The following is a 15315-nucleotide window of genomic DNA, read 5'->3' as shown; positions in this document are numbered from 1 at the left end:
AATCAGTTAAATGAAGGAATGTATTTTTTGGGGAAGTCTCTATGGTCGAATGCAATGGACCACTGCAGATGGCCGCCATCTGAAAGGAAACTTAATTTTACAGACCAATGTTATGTGCATCCACAAACTGAAACTGTAAATTAACCATTTTTCTTTGTTTGCAATGTATAATTGTGTGATGATTTTTGTCAACGGTTGATGAACATCAGATCAAATAATTTATTTAACATTAGTCACTTGGAAATGAAGAACGAGTTCCTTCTAGGAGAAAATCTGTTCCTTGAGGACCTTTAAAATGATAATGCAAGCTGGGCTCACTAAACAAAGTGAGTAGTGATTGGACACATCAATCTTAAAATGCCTATTGTCCCAACAGGGAATGATTTTTTAATGCAATATGAGGCTTCAAGAAAACAAATCAAGACACAATATGTAATATTATCTTGGTCACTTAATGGAAAATAACATCAGTAAATAATGCAGCAAGATGTATGACATTATTAAATTCAGAAAAGGTCACTAATTATCTTGCATATCTCAGCAATTTAGCTTCTACAGCACAATACTAGAAACTGAAATGCCTCTATCCAATTGTCAGCATGTTTTGTTTTTATTTTATTTAGAGATGTAGCATATTAACAGGCCCTTCTGGCCCAATGAGCCCATGTTGCCCGAGTACACCCATGTGACCAATTAACCTGCTAACCTTTTGGACATGATGTGAAACTGGTGCACCTGGAGTAAACTCATGCAGTCATGGAGAGAATGTAATACTCCTCATACAAGTGGCAGTATCGAACCCGGCTTGCTGGTGCTATGATAGTATTACACTAACTGCTTCGATACCTTCTCAATTTTTCCAGCACATTGTAGAATATTCTTCACTGGTTAATTGTGTGGATGAGATTAACTGGCAAATACTCAGTGGAACTGCTCAAACAAATACTCTGTGCCAAGGAAAAGGAATGCTTGCAGGAGATTTTTTGTTCATCTCTGATGCCCACGGATTTCCAACAATATCCAATACAATTATGAAGGAAGATTTCACATAAGCTCCACCTCTTCCCAACTATTTCCCTTTATATCTCCAAAAGAGCAAAGTCCCAGTGAGAGTAATTACTCTAGCACTTATGCAAGTCTTAAACAACAGACTCAAGTTGATAATTTAATACAAGGCACTTGTAAAACTAGACATTGTTGTAAGAATCTTTGAAGGAATTTAATTTATATTCACACATCCTACTGACAGTAAGGGGTCATGTTCTTCTGCAACTTGCCGTCAACAATGTTAAACTATTGCATTAGTGGGACTCAAAATGAAAGTTTTACTTCAAAATAAACATTCATTTATAACACTTAAAATGAGCTACACCTATAACTAGTTATTGCCCAGGGCAAATATTAAATTGAACAAAGAAAATGCTAGCTGAGATACATCATTAACTCCAAACATCAACTGTAAAAACAATGCAAGTGCTAAGGGCAAGTCTGGCAGACAAAAGTTGGGGAGGGAGGGAGGGAGAAAAGGAGGGTGATTGAAGAAAAGGGTGGGGTAACAAAGGCACACAAAGGGCTGGGGGGGGGAGCAGAGGACAATATAAGTGTAACCCCACTGAATAAACAAGAAAAAGCATGGAAAATGGAGTAGAAGAGCCTAATTCTGTACTCATACCTTATGGTCTAAAACCACAGTAGCGTAGTGGCTAGTGCAACACTCTACAGTGCCAACAGCTAGATTAAGGTTTAATTCCTGCCACTATCAGAAAGGAGCTTGTACGTTCTCCCCAAAACCACTTGAGTTTCCTCCGGATGCTCCAATTTCTTCCCACATTCCAAAGAAGTGCAAGTTAGGATTAGTGAATTGGAGGCATGTTATGTTGGCACCAGAAACACAGCAACACTTGCAGAATGCCCAGCATAATTCTCGTTGATTTGATTTGACACAAATGATGCATTTAACTATATGTTTCAATATACAATGCAACAAAGCTAATCTTAATCTTCTATTGTCAAAGGATACCAAGAAAGAGACTACTTTGCACTTCACACCAATGCCAGGCCAACTGAAGAACTATCCATAGGTTATAGAACTACAAATGCTCATTCCAGCATTTATCAAAATGAGAATAAACCTTCCAGGTACAGCATTCTAAACACCATTACTTTCCAAACAATGAACCTCTTTCTTCAACTCTCTTATAATCCTTGTCGTAAATTTATATACACTTGTTCTGACCTCCAGGACACAAAGCATGCTCTCTTCTCACTGCTGCCATTAGGAAGGTGGTACAGGAGCTTCAGGACACACACCACCTGGTTAAAGGATGGCTACTAGCCCTGAACCATCAGGTTCTGGAACCAGAGGGATTAACTTCACTTGCTCCATCACTGAACTATTCCTACAACCTATAGATTCACTTCCAAGGATGTTTCATCTCATGTTCTCAATATTTATTGCTTTTTTTCCCCTTTTGCATTTGCACAGTATGTTATCTTTTGGTTGTTTGTCCTTCTTGTTGGGTGCAGTCTTTCACTGATTCTATTGTGTTTCTTGGATTTACTGTATATGCCCACAAGTAAACGAATCTCACGGTTGGATATGGTGACATATATGTACTTCAGTAATAGATTTGTTTTGAACTTGAACTTTGAACAGCTGAGCTTATTATTTTATATATTTTGATTAAAGCTCTCCACAGTCTTTCATTTCCAAAATGAGTCCCAGCCAAAACAACCTCTTGTTATAAACAGTATTCTCCAGACCTGGCAACATCCTCATATCCACTCTGCATCACCTAAGTGTTATCACATTCTTCCCTTAACACAATAACCAGAACTGTACATAGTACTCGAGTTACAGACAATCAGTTCTTTCGGATTTTTCAAGTAAGACCATAAGGCACAGGAGCAGAATTAGGCCACTTGGCCACTTCATGATGGCTAATTTATTATCCCTCTCAATCCGATTCTCCCACTTCTCCTTTGACACCTTGGTTAACCAAGAACCTATCAACCTCTTCAAGTCAGTTTTATTATATTCAAGTTGTACAGGAATTCTAGATTTTCAGTAATACACCTTAGTTCCTTTTAATCCATTTTATATTTTCCTAAAGCATGACGGGGAAACTATTTTCACCTAAGTCTATGCCAACTCTCACAGCATTTCCATCAGTCCCATACTTCACTGTACAAAGTTCAAAGTAAATTTATTATCAAAGCACGTATATGTCACCAAATACTACCCTGAGATTCATTTTGCAAGGATTCACAGTAGAACAAGAAAACAGAATAACATCAATAAAAAACTATACACAAAGACCAACACACAATACGCAAAAACAAAAATCATAAATAATAATATCAATAATAAACAAACAAATAAATAAATGCTGAAAACATGGGCTGTAGAATCCTTGAAAGTGAGGCCATTGTTTGTGGAATCAGTTCAGAGCAGAGGTGAGTGAAGTTATCCACACAGGTTCAGGAGTTTGATCGTTGAGGGATGATAACTGTTCTTGAACCTTGGTGATGTGGGACCTGAGGCTCCTGTGCCTCCTCCGCAATGGCAGCAGTAAGAAGTGAGCATGGCCTGGATGGTAGGTGTCCTTGATGATAGATTCTGTTTTCTGTTGTCGCCTGTTCCCTCACACCTGCCAACTCGAACCAACAAACACAGCTCTCTCATTATTCCTATCATCCAAAAATACGAGGGGTGATTTACAATAGCCAATTAATCTACTAACTTATTCAAATCAAACTCCTAATGGGAGTTTTTTTTTCAAATTTTGATATATTCAGGAAAATCGCAGGAACTCCATTATTTTAACATATTAATCAGCAGGATCAGGCAGATAAACAAACAGAGAATTAAAAAGTGTGATATTTTCCAGGATACATTAACCATACTTGTAGTTTTTGAAGCAGACTATCTTTCTTAATGTACATCTGAGAAAACTCTCAAATTACTTAAATAAAACCAGCCTTAATATCTGTGACCAAAAAACTGAACTAAAAGCAGCTTCTTACTGAAAAAAGCCTAAAATGCTTGAATAAAGAAAGTATTTTCTACTTTTTCCTCTGACATGGCAAGGTACAAAGAACAAAGTGAAATAGTGTTTCAGTTCCATTAAAGTCCCCAACACAATTTAATTACATCTATTTCAAATCAATTACACAGAATGCTTCTGCAATCAAAATGAACTCAACAGGAGCATACCCATTCCACTTACCAGGTGCGGCTATTTACAGTGTATTTGTAGAGGTCATCCACCAAGCCATATTCATTGCTTCTAAATGCTTTGTATCCTCCATGCACATAAACAGATTTTGTCGCCGCACTGTACACACTGCTGTGTGCGTATCCACCCTGAACTATTGCACCTTTTGTCTCAGTCACTAACCACATGTTGGTCTCTGGATAGGAAGCAAAATGAATTTTAGAAGATCAGCAAACTTCATGTTTTCCAGAGTGTTCTATACACAAAGATATGAAATGCAACTAAGCACAAATCTTTTTCTGTATAATGTTTTAAGGATGAATCCTTCCCAATGATTACCAGTGAATTCCTATCCACAAGTCATAGAGCACTACACCACAGATACAGGCTTTTTGGCCTATCTAATCCATGTTGGTCTGACTTTCTGCCTAATCCCATCCACCAGTATCCAGACCAAAGCCTCCATACCTCTCTCAGCCATGTAAGTTACAAATGAACCTGCAGCTACCATTTCTGCTCATGTTAATACCAAAATTAGAACGACTTTTTAAACTTTAATTCATATTAAAATCTCAGGTAATTTCTAAAGTACTTGTATGTTTGGCACAGCATTGTGGGCTGAAAGGCCTGTATTGTGCTGTAGGTTTTCTACGTTACTTACTTAATAGAATAAATATGAACCCCATTGATCTCTTTTAACAAAGCAAAACACAAACGTAATATCCTAATCATAAAAATAATAAAGGATACATTACACATGTCTAAGGCAATCTGGTCTATTTCAATTTACTTTAAAGTTTTTATTTTCTTCATTTACAGGAATGCATTAGTATGCATAAGACACAATAATGTACGATTCTAAACAGAATACAAGCATTAGCCTAAATGTAAACAGGATACTTTGAATCAGAAAACAATAATTAAGCTCCACTATTTCATGTAGCTGTTTAACTGGAAATCAAACCTATCCTCCAAAACCATAAATACAATTGTAAAAAACACTAGATACCTCTGTAGTATAAAACTAATGCACAATAAATAAAAGTAATGATTTACATGTTAACACAATGTACTAAAAATCCATGTTCTGTCAATCAAAGCATACTAAATCCAGTTTCAAATATTAATAAGGTAGCTCATTTGCATAATTATTCAAATATTCAGATCTGGTCATGTACTGACAGCATACTATAAAACAGGTCAGAAAATGCAGAACAAAATATACAGTAACAATTTTAAAAGTTGACAAGGAAACAGTTCAACTCACAGTCCAACATCTGAGATTCAAAAATAGTATATAATAGGCATCCATTAGTCTCGTGAGACCATGGATTTGCACCTTGGAAGGTTTCCAGGGCGCAGGCCTGGGCAAGGTTGTATGGAAGACCGGCAGTTGCCCATGCTGCAAGTCTCCCCTCTCCACGCCACCAATGTTGTCCAAGGGAAGGGCACTAGAGCCGATACAGATTGGCACAAGTGCCGTCGCAGAGCAATGTGTGGTTAAGTGCCTTGCTCAAGGACACAACACGTTGCCTCAGCTGAGGCTCGAACTAGCAACCTTCAGATCACTAGACCAACACCTTAACCACTTGGCCACGCGCCAACACGGATTCAAAACTAAAAGCAGACAATTAAAAATTATATCTAATAGATTTCCCTCATCCAAGATCAGATCTAACAATGTTGTTACCCAATTCAGACAACTGATTTCATTAATGGACAAAGAATTCAAACAGGCAACAATTCACCTGGGTGAAATCAGTCCTTTCACTGTGCTTCAGACATTGATTCCAATATCTTTAAGTTGATAAGTATGTTTTATAGTGTTTCGTGGTTTAAGTTAACTTATTTTCAAGAACTAAATTAAGTGACCATAATTAATATTAAACTGAAATGCAACTACTTCCTTATAGCTGGTTTGTACTGGAGTTAGGCATATGATATTGGATATACAAGTTTATTGGCCACCCCAGGGTTCTGAAAGAAGTAGCGGCCAAGATTGCAGAGGCATTAGTAATGATCTTTCAAAAATTATTGGACCTTGCATGGTGCCAGAGGACTGGAAAATTGCAAATGTCACTCCACTCTTTAAGAAAGGAAGAAGGCAGCAGAAAGGAATTTATAGGCCAGTTAGCCTGAGTTCAGTGGTTGAGAAGACGTTGGAGTCAATTGTTAAGGATGAGCTTATAGAGTACTTAGTGATACAGCACAAGGTAGAACAAAATCAGCATGGTTTTGTTAAGGGAAAATCTGGCCTGACGAACCTGTTGGAATTCTTTGAGAAGATTACACATAGGATAGACAAAGGGGGTTTGCAGTGGATGTTGTATATTTGGACTTTCAGAAGGCCTTTGGCAAGGCACCATACATGAGGCTACTTACCAAGTTAAGAGCTAATGGTATTACAGGAAAGTTACTGGCACGGTTAGAGCACTGGCTGATTGATAGGCGGCAGCAAGCAGAAATAAAATAATCCATTTCTGGTTGGCTGTCAGTGACCAGTGGTGTTCTGCAGGGATCAGTGTTGGGACTGCTTCTTTTTATGCTGTATATCAATGATTTAGATGATGGAATAGATGGCTTTGTTGCCAAGTTTGCAGATGATATGAAGATTGGTGGAGGAGCAGGTAGTGTTGAGGGAACAGGTAGGATACAGAAGGACAGACTGATTAAGAGAATGGGCAAGGAAGTGGCAAATGAAATACAATGTTGGAAAATGCATGGTAGTAGAAATAAAATGTGCAGACTATTTTCTAAACGGGGAGAAAATCCAAAAATCTGAGATACAAAGGGACTTGGGAGTCCTTGTGCTTAACACCCTAAAGGTTAACTTGCAAGTAGAGTCTGTGGTGAGGAAGGCAAATGCAATGTTAGCATTTGTTACAGTGATTTTTGGGTTTAGGTCATTTACATTCAACAAATGGCTTTGGCTACCAGTCTTCTGTTCCTTGATAATATATTGTGGATTCAGTTTGGGACAATGCATTCCTGAAAGCTGTGGATCCCAGTCCAGACACTGCTGGCATCTGTGGGATGGATGCGAATCAGAAGGTGTGAAGTTTGTATGTAGCTTCAAAAGAAAGCATTGTCTATACTTTGTAAATATGGATTGTCCTTCGTGTTTAGCAAATAAATAATGAGCCCCACGTTGGGCCAGCAGACCTTTCCACCAAAAGCATCTCCGTATGATGCCTGCTATACCTTGTTTTGTCAATAAAAAAATTAAGCTGCATTCTATCTACCAGTAACTCTCTCCGGCGATTTCATTCACGCAACAAAAGCATTCATTTCAAGACCAGAATCAGAATCAGGTTTACTATCACCGGCATGTGATGTGAAATTTGTTAACTTAGCAGCAGCAGTTCAATGCAATACATAATATAGAAGAGAGAAAAAAAAACAACAATAATAATAATAAATCAATCAATTACAGTATACGTATATTGAATAGATTTTAAAAAGTGCAAAAAAACAGAAATACTGTATATTAAAAAAAGTGGAGTAGTGTGCAAGGGTTCAATGTCCATTTAGGAATCAGATGACAGAGGGAAAGAAGCTGTTCCTGAATCGTTGAGTGTGTGCCTTCAGGCTTCTGTACCTCTTACCTAATGGTAACATCGAGAGTACAAGAGCAGGGATGTGATGCTGAGGTTTTATAAGGCACTGATGAAGCCTCACCTTGAGAAGTGTGAACAGTTTTACCTCACCACAGACTCCACTTGCAAGTTAACCCTTGGGGTGTTCATCTTAGAGAAGATGTGCTGGCATTGGAGAGGGTTCACAAGGATGATCCTGGGAATGAAAGGATTATCATTGATAGCTCTGGCACTGTACTCACTGGAATTCAGAAGGACGAGGGGGGATATCATTGAAACCTTTCTAATTTTGAAAGGCCTAGACAGAGTAGATGTGGAAAGGATGTTTCCCATGGTGGGGGAGTATAGGACAAGAGGGCACAGCCTCAGGATAGAAGGGTGTCCATTTAAAACAGAGATTTCTTTAGCCAGAAGGTGGTGAATTTGTGGAATTTATTACTATAGGCAGCTGTGGTAGAGAGGTCCTTGGGTGTATTTAATGCAGAGCTTGATAGGTTCTTGATTAGACACAATATCAAAGGTTACAGGGAGTGAGGCTGAGGAGGGGGGAAAGGATCAGCCATGATTTAATGGCGGAGAAGACTCGATGGGCCAAATGGCCTAATTCTGCTCCTTTGTCTTATGGTCTAAAGAAATTTATGAACTTTCTCATCAGGATGATAAAGCACATATAATTATATATTGCATAGCTAAAAAGCCATAAACCAATTCTTTTTCTGTTACACTGAAGACGTAATTCAACTTGGTAAAATTACTCAGACAGCTTCCAACCAAGCTACTTCACCTTCACAAATTATTGTTAAAAAATTTTAAGTATAATTTTCAAATATTTTAATGCAGGTTGATAAATTTCCAGTTTTCATGACTGGATCTGTCAGAGTCATGGATTGCCAACAGTGTTCTATGAATATACTAGTGATGCTTTTATCAATAGATTTTATTTTATCCACAATTTGGTATTGTAAATGCTCTTACTGCTTGGAATGATATTGCACCTGATGAGCTATCCATCTGCATAAATGGAAGGACAGAAAAAGCATGCATTTGGGGAATTTGCACATATCATGAAATCCCTTTGCAAGAATTAACTTAAAACTAAAAAAAATTAAACATGTCATTTAATAGTGCTTCTTTGTATAATGAGCTAAAATTATATAGGTCAAACAGAACTTGAATTGCAATAAACATGCTTCATTTAGGTCTGTCACTGGATTCTTTAGACAGCCTTTCAATTTCTATTCTTCATTTTCAGTACCCAAGAGACTATTCTGTTTAATATGAGAAAATCAAAGCACATATAAATTACTTACTTATATTGTATTCTTGAACACTGTTTATATAACCATAAAGTGCAGAATATCCAAAAATAATGATCATGATGACATCCCCACTATCCATTTCAATGATGTGTGCTGAATGTCCTTCCAAATCATACTGTTGGCCGTGAGCTAGAACCGTTGGTGTTCTTTTTGTCCATGACAGAGTGGGAATGTTGAAGACCCATAGCTCATTTGTAATATTTCCATTATCCATATCAATTTTCCCACCATACATGTAAATATCATCCTAGAAGGAAGAAATGACATGAATTAATAGGAATATCAATAAGCCTTGTCTAGCTGCTACTATTTTGCAAAGAGTAAGACAGACAAATCACAAGGGGACATTTAAATCATTGACAAACAAGAGAAGTATATGCTGCCATGTTCTTTTGATTGACTGTAAATCAACAAAATCAGTGCAGCCACTGAGTGCAAATAATGAACTGCCTTCATACAAACACAAACATGAGAAAATCTGCAGATGCTGGAAATCCAAAGCAACACACACAAAATGCTGGAGGAACTCAGCAGGCCAGGCAGCATCTATGGAAAAAAAGTAAACAGTCAATGTTTTGGGCTGAGACCCTTCATCAGGACTGGACTGATGAACGTCGACTGTTTACTCTTTTCCATAGATGCTGCCTGACCTGCTGAGTTCTTCCAGCATTTTGTACGTTATTTAAATCACTAACTTCAACCTCTTTCCAAACATTATTTAAATTGCTTTAATCTTAATTTGCCACATCTGAAGAATGAACTAAATGCCAAAACTAAAAGAATATATCAGATTAATGGCTTTTGTCTCCAATCCAAAGAAAATATAATCAAAGAATGGCCTTTTATTATGTTGTATAAACGTTTATCACATTAAATATTCTGTAATTTTACATTTATCTGAAGTAGAGCTTTTTATAAAATGGCATTCAAGTTCACGTTTAAGCAACAGTATGCATCATTTCCAATCAGAAGACAAATGTACTATTTAGTCTCCAAGTTCTTATTCAAGTTCACAGATTTTATGCTCCACAGAGCAACTTGCAATCTCAAAGTTCACCAAATTCATCCAGGCAAGACAGCCATCTGAGAGTTCTGCCTCACACAGCACAACCAGAGATTAATTCCCTGTGCTTGAGAGACTGTCCCTACATTATAACATCACCAGCAACTCCATATCATTGTGTGGATGGTTGCATTTGTGATCATACACAAAAGGCAAAAAAAGTAGAGTACGTAAGGTAAACTTTCAGTTTAAAAGAGAATAAATATAACTTCAGCAAAAATAGTGTCATATTGAAAGGTTATGTACTGCATATTACTAAGAAAGAATATGTAATATTTTACATACTGCAAGTCTGAGCCAACATCTTACATGATGGGAAATGAATGTGTAAGTCATGTATGTAGCTCACTAAATATGGGAAACATCAGTGATCAGGCCACAATTTAAATGGCAAAAAACAATTACAGAGACTTGGATAGGTATGATACAAGAATTGGGAACAAACAATGAATTCAAGAATTTATTAAAAACCTGGTAATAGAGGGAAATGTGATGCTTGCCGAGATATTTCAGATGAAATGTAATTGCAATGGTGGTGGTTGTCCATCATATCCGACAATAACAGGAAACCTGAACGTGAAAGCTTTTAAAAGTGGAAAAGCCATGGAAGTAGGGCTATTCCACTCTCACATTCTCCTAAGTCTGGGTCCAATGGTATGAGTAGTCATCACAACTCAGGTCTTCCTTGGTTGCAGATGATGACCATGACCCCCTTTGTATCTCATCATGCCCTTCACTTTCTACGGAGCGTTGCAGAACTGCCTTCCTGGCCATTGGACTTCACTGTAGATCTCATTCGCCCAGCCCACCAGAGCAGTAGAACAGTTCCCCACTTCCATGAAGATATGATAATTCTAATGATACAATTGCTCGTTTGGGGACATCATATCTAAGGTAGGTTTTATCTTCCAGACAATATGCTCTGGAGGCGAAAATGAACCAAGAGCAGAAGCAACCTTCTCCCAGAAAATATGTGGGTATCGGAACACAAAGGACTTGGATAGGTAATGATCTACACTGTAAAGTTCTGAGGATTAAATTAGTTATGAAATCAATGATTTGGCTGACTTAGTACCTTTACTGAAGTTTATTTTTCACTCTAGATCTAGTTGCTCTGACAATGGTAGAGAAGTTGAGGCAACTAAAGAAAACTGCAGTTCTTAGGTGGCATAATGGCACTGATATTAAGACTGCTGCTTCACACCTGCAGTGACCCACATTCAATTGCAAAGTGAATTTTTCTAAGTGTGGAATTTCCATGTTCCTCCTACATCCCAAAGATGTATGGCTTAGTATATTACTTGGCTCGTATAACAGCCTGACTGAAGCAGCAAGGCAGGAGAGAGAAAATAGAAATACAGGTCGACAATCCCTTATCCAAAATCCTTGGGGCCAGATGCATGTCGGAATTCAGAATTTTTCAGATTTCAGACCACCCCCGCCGCGACCAAAAAACACGTATGCTCAAGTCCTTTATTTAACCTAGCTTAGTGAGGCGGACTTTAAGACCCAGCTGCGCACCAAACCTACGTACATCCTTCCGTATACTTTAAATCATCTCTAGATTACTTATAACACCTAATACAATGTAAATGCTATGTAAATAATTGTTATACTGTATTGTTTAGGGAATAATGACAAGAAGAAATTTTATTTCCAACAAAAACATTCAATAAAACATAAAAATATACAGCTTCAAATGAACCAAATCAAACACATGGTAAATGACCTATTGGAATAAATGTAAAACACCGCTGTCACTGTCAATATAAAACTTCAGTAATTGTCTTTCTGTTTATTTAAATCATTATACAGTGGTAATTCCAACACTATTTTCTTCAGTAAAACGCCGCACAGACACACCACGATCAAGCTTCTGCAATAACTCCACTTTCTGCGTTATTGATAGAGAAGATCCCTTCTCTTTTTCTCATTGTTACCCATAGGGGTATCTGCGGCTCTTTTTGACATTTTCACAGTGAAATTAAACACTAAGTCAACAGTGAACACAAAATATCAGCAAACAGCAAATGCACGTGTAACCAGTACGAGCGCTGAACCACACCTGACATCTGGCGGCCTCTGCTAATGCTGCCACGTCACACCTGAGTGACGTCAGCTGTTGGCAAAAAAAACTTCGGTTTTCAGAGCTTTTTGGATTTCAGAATTTCGGATAGAGGAATGTGCACCTGTAGTACAGCAGATGATGAGCATACGCACAGTGGGCCAAAAGGTCCATTTTTGTGCTGTGTGATTCTAAGTCCAAAACATCACAGGGGTGTGTCCAATCATATTTAATATGTTTCTCAAGGTAAAGCTCACAAATTCACAGGATAAACCATCTAAAGACAAGAGAACCAGACTCAATACAAGACGTTATTCTATATGACAGGTGAAACTTGTTGCTTCCTATGTGTTTTCATGAGTATAGAATCAGAATCAGGTTTATTATCACCGGCATGTGACGTGAAATTTGTTAACTTAGCAGCAATGGTTCAATGCAATACATAATCTACCAGAGAGAGAAATAATAATAATAATAATAAATAAAGTAAGCATAATAATAAATAAACAAGTAAATCAATTATGTATATTGAATAGATTTTCTTTTAAATGTGCAAAAACAGAAATACGGTATATTAAAAAAAGTGAGGTAGTGTCCAAAGCTTCAATGTCCATTTAGGAATCAGATGGCAGAGGGGAAGAAACTGTTCCTGAATCGCTGAGTGTGTGCCTTCAGGCTTCTGTACCTCCTACCTGATGGTAACAGTGAGAAAAGGACATGCCCTGGGTGCTGGAGGTCCTTAATAATGGAAGCTGCCTTTCTGAGACACTGCTCCCTAAAAATGTCCTGGGTACTTTGTAAGCTAGTGCTCAAGATGGAGCTGACTAGATTTACAACCCTCTGAAGCTTCTTTCCGTCCTGTGCAGTAGTCCCTCCATACCAGTGACGCATCCTGTCACAATGCTGTCCTTGGTACAACTATAGAAGTTTTCGCGTGTATTTGCTGACATGCCAAATCTCTTCAAACTCCTAATAAAGTATAGCAACTGTCTTGCCTTCTTTATGACTACATCATAAAGATAATCTAGATAAAGATAATATAGAGAATTATCTTTACTGAAGATCTATTTATTCTGAAGATCCCGTACCTACAACCAACTACAGAAATCTAACAATAATTTTTGATTCCAGCAGAAACATTACTGTCCCTTATACATTTGATGGCAATAATTAGCAACAAAAATATACCAATTCTTCTTATTACCAATACTTATGTTGAGTTACAGCATGAATAGCCAACCGATAGGTGTAGTGGCATCAACACCGGACTTTGAGGTGAATGGTTACAGGTTCAAATCCAGCTGCCCCCTTGCACACTTTCCATCTGTGCTCAGTTGAACTTGGCCTTGTAAAATAAGACAAATGCTCAGGAAGTGGCAAAAATGCTGCCAATGCACACAAGGCACAAAAAGGGATAACACACAGGATGATTGCAACCAATTTCATGCTTGTTTTTACATCAACCAAAGCAAGCCATTTCAGATTACATTCATTCAGTGTACTAGAAATCAGTAAATCAAAGCGAGAGTAATGGTACTGGCAAAAACAGCATCCCTCCATCAAAGTGTAAATTATTTAAACATGAATGTGATTCAGAAACAAACTACTGATGCTGGAAATCTGAAGTATAAACAGAAAATGCTGCAAACATTCCGCAGGTCAGACAGCAACTGCAGAGAGAAAAACCACTAACATTGAGATTGAAGATGTAATTCCAATTTACAGCATCAACTCGACTCAATTTTCACAAATGCTGCTTGAACTGCTGAGCACTTCCAGCATTTTCAGTTTTATTTATAGCACAGAGTTCCGAGAATCAGTATTCAAGATTAAACTACTGCAACAAATATTCCCCAGCTACACAACTTCTAATGAAACAACTGCATCATTTATTGACAGCTATTTAATATTTGTCCTCGCCTCAGCTTCTACTTTACATAAACCAAGAGCCATCACAAGAATTCTATAACCACAGAACTTTGCAAAGTTTCAATCAAACTGAAATATTACAAAGTTTCTGTGATTATAAAATGGAAGCTTAAACAAGGATGCCATTGTTACACTTAGGGCAGTAATTAGCAATAATTATTGCTAATTATTGATACCCACTATCAAGGACACACACACACATTTTATACATATAAAAAGGTGCCAGTAATATCAGGAAGGATCCCACTGACCCTGCTCATGGACTGTTTGTCCCACTCCCATCAGGGAGGAGGCTATGTAGCATCCATGCCAGGACCACCAGACTCATAAACCAGTGGTCGCCAATCACCGGGCCTCAAAGCATGTGCTATCAGGCCACGAGGAAATGATATGATTTGGTGATATGAAACGATATGAGTCAGCTGCACCTTTCCTCATTCCCTGTCACGCCCACTGTTGAACTTGAACACCCCCGCCCACCCCACCCCACCACCCACCGTTGGCTGGTCCGCTAGAATATTGTCAATATTAAACCGGTCCACGGTGCAAATAAGGTTGAGGACCCCTGTCATGAACAGTTACTTTCCCCAAGCAGTAAGACTGATTAACACCTGCACCCACTAACTCACCCCTCCACACTCCGTAAACTACTACAGTACTTTATTCAGTCACTTTATGTACAGACACTCCATGACCTAGTGTCACTTTATGGGCATACTATCTATCTATATAAGCTATCTTACAACCCAGATAAATGTGAGGTGGTTCATTTTGGTAGGTCAAATATGATGGCAGAATGTAGTATTAATGGTAAGACTCTTGGCAGTGTGGAGGATCAGAGGGATCTTGGAGTCCGAGTCCATAGGACACGCAAAGCTGCTGCGCAGGTTGACTCTGTGGTTAAGAAGGCATACAGTGCCTTCATCAACCGTGGGACTGAGTTTAACAGCTGAGAGGTAATGTTACAGCTTTATAGGACCCTGGTCAGACCCCACTTGGAATACTGTGCTCAGTTCTGGTCCCCTCACTACAGGAAGGATGTGGAAACTATAGAAAGGGTGCAGAGGAGATTTACAAGGATTGAGGAGCATGCCTTATGAGAATAGGTTGAGTGAACTCCGCGTTT

General features: G+C 38.2%; 1 protein-coding gene across 12 annotated transcripts in view; it reads right to left on the bottom strand.

The window, feature by feature from the left end:
• atrnl1b (attractin-like 1b) overlaps positions 1 to 15315 on the bottom strand; it is a 1086143-nt gene that overhangs the window by 880909 nt on the left and 189919 nt on the right. For 11 of the 12 annotated variants that reach the window (XR_010021036.1, XM_063072023.1, XM_063072026.1 and 8 more), the window contains 2 exons: positions 9124 to 9379; positions 4230 to 4413 (listed from right to left, as the gene is read on the bottom strand). Coding sequence is in view for 11 of the 12 variants with exons in the window: in XM_063072023.1 (XP_062928093.1) it covers positions 4230 to 4413; positions 9124 to 9379 (440 nt within the window). In the remaining variant the exon portion in view is untranslated. Of the gene's footprint in view, positions 1 to 3628; positions 3658 to 4229; positions 4414 to 9123; positions 9380 to 15315 lie in introns of those variants that run through there. The other variant, XM_063072033.1, reaches the window with a different exon arrangement.

The sequence above is a fragment of the Mobula hypostoma genome, chromosome 19 (assembly GCF_963921235.1).
Source record: "Mobula hypostoma chromosome 19, sMobHyp1.1, whole genome shotgun sequence".
Taxonomy (NCBI): domain Eukaryota; kingdom Metazoa; phylum Chordata; class Chondrichthyes; order Myliobatiformes; family Myliobatidae; genus Mobula; species Mobula hypostoma.
This window is presented reverse-complemented; position numbering and strand designations above follow the sequence as displayed.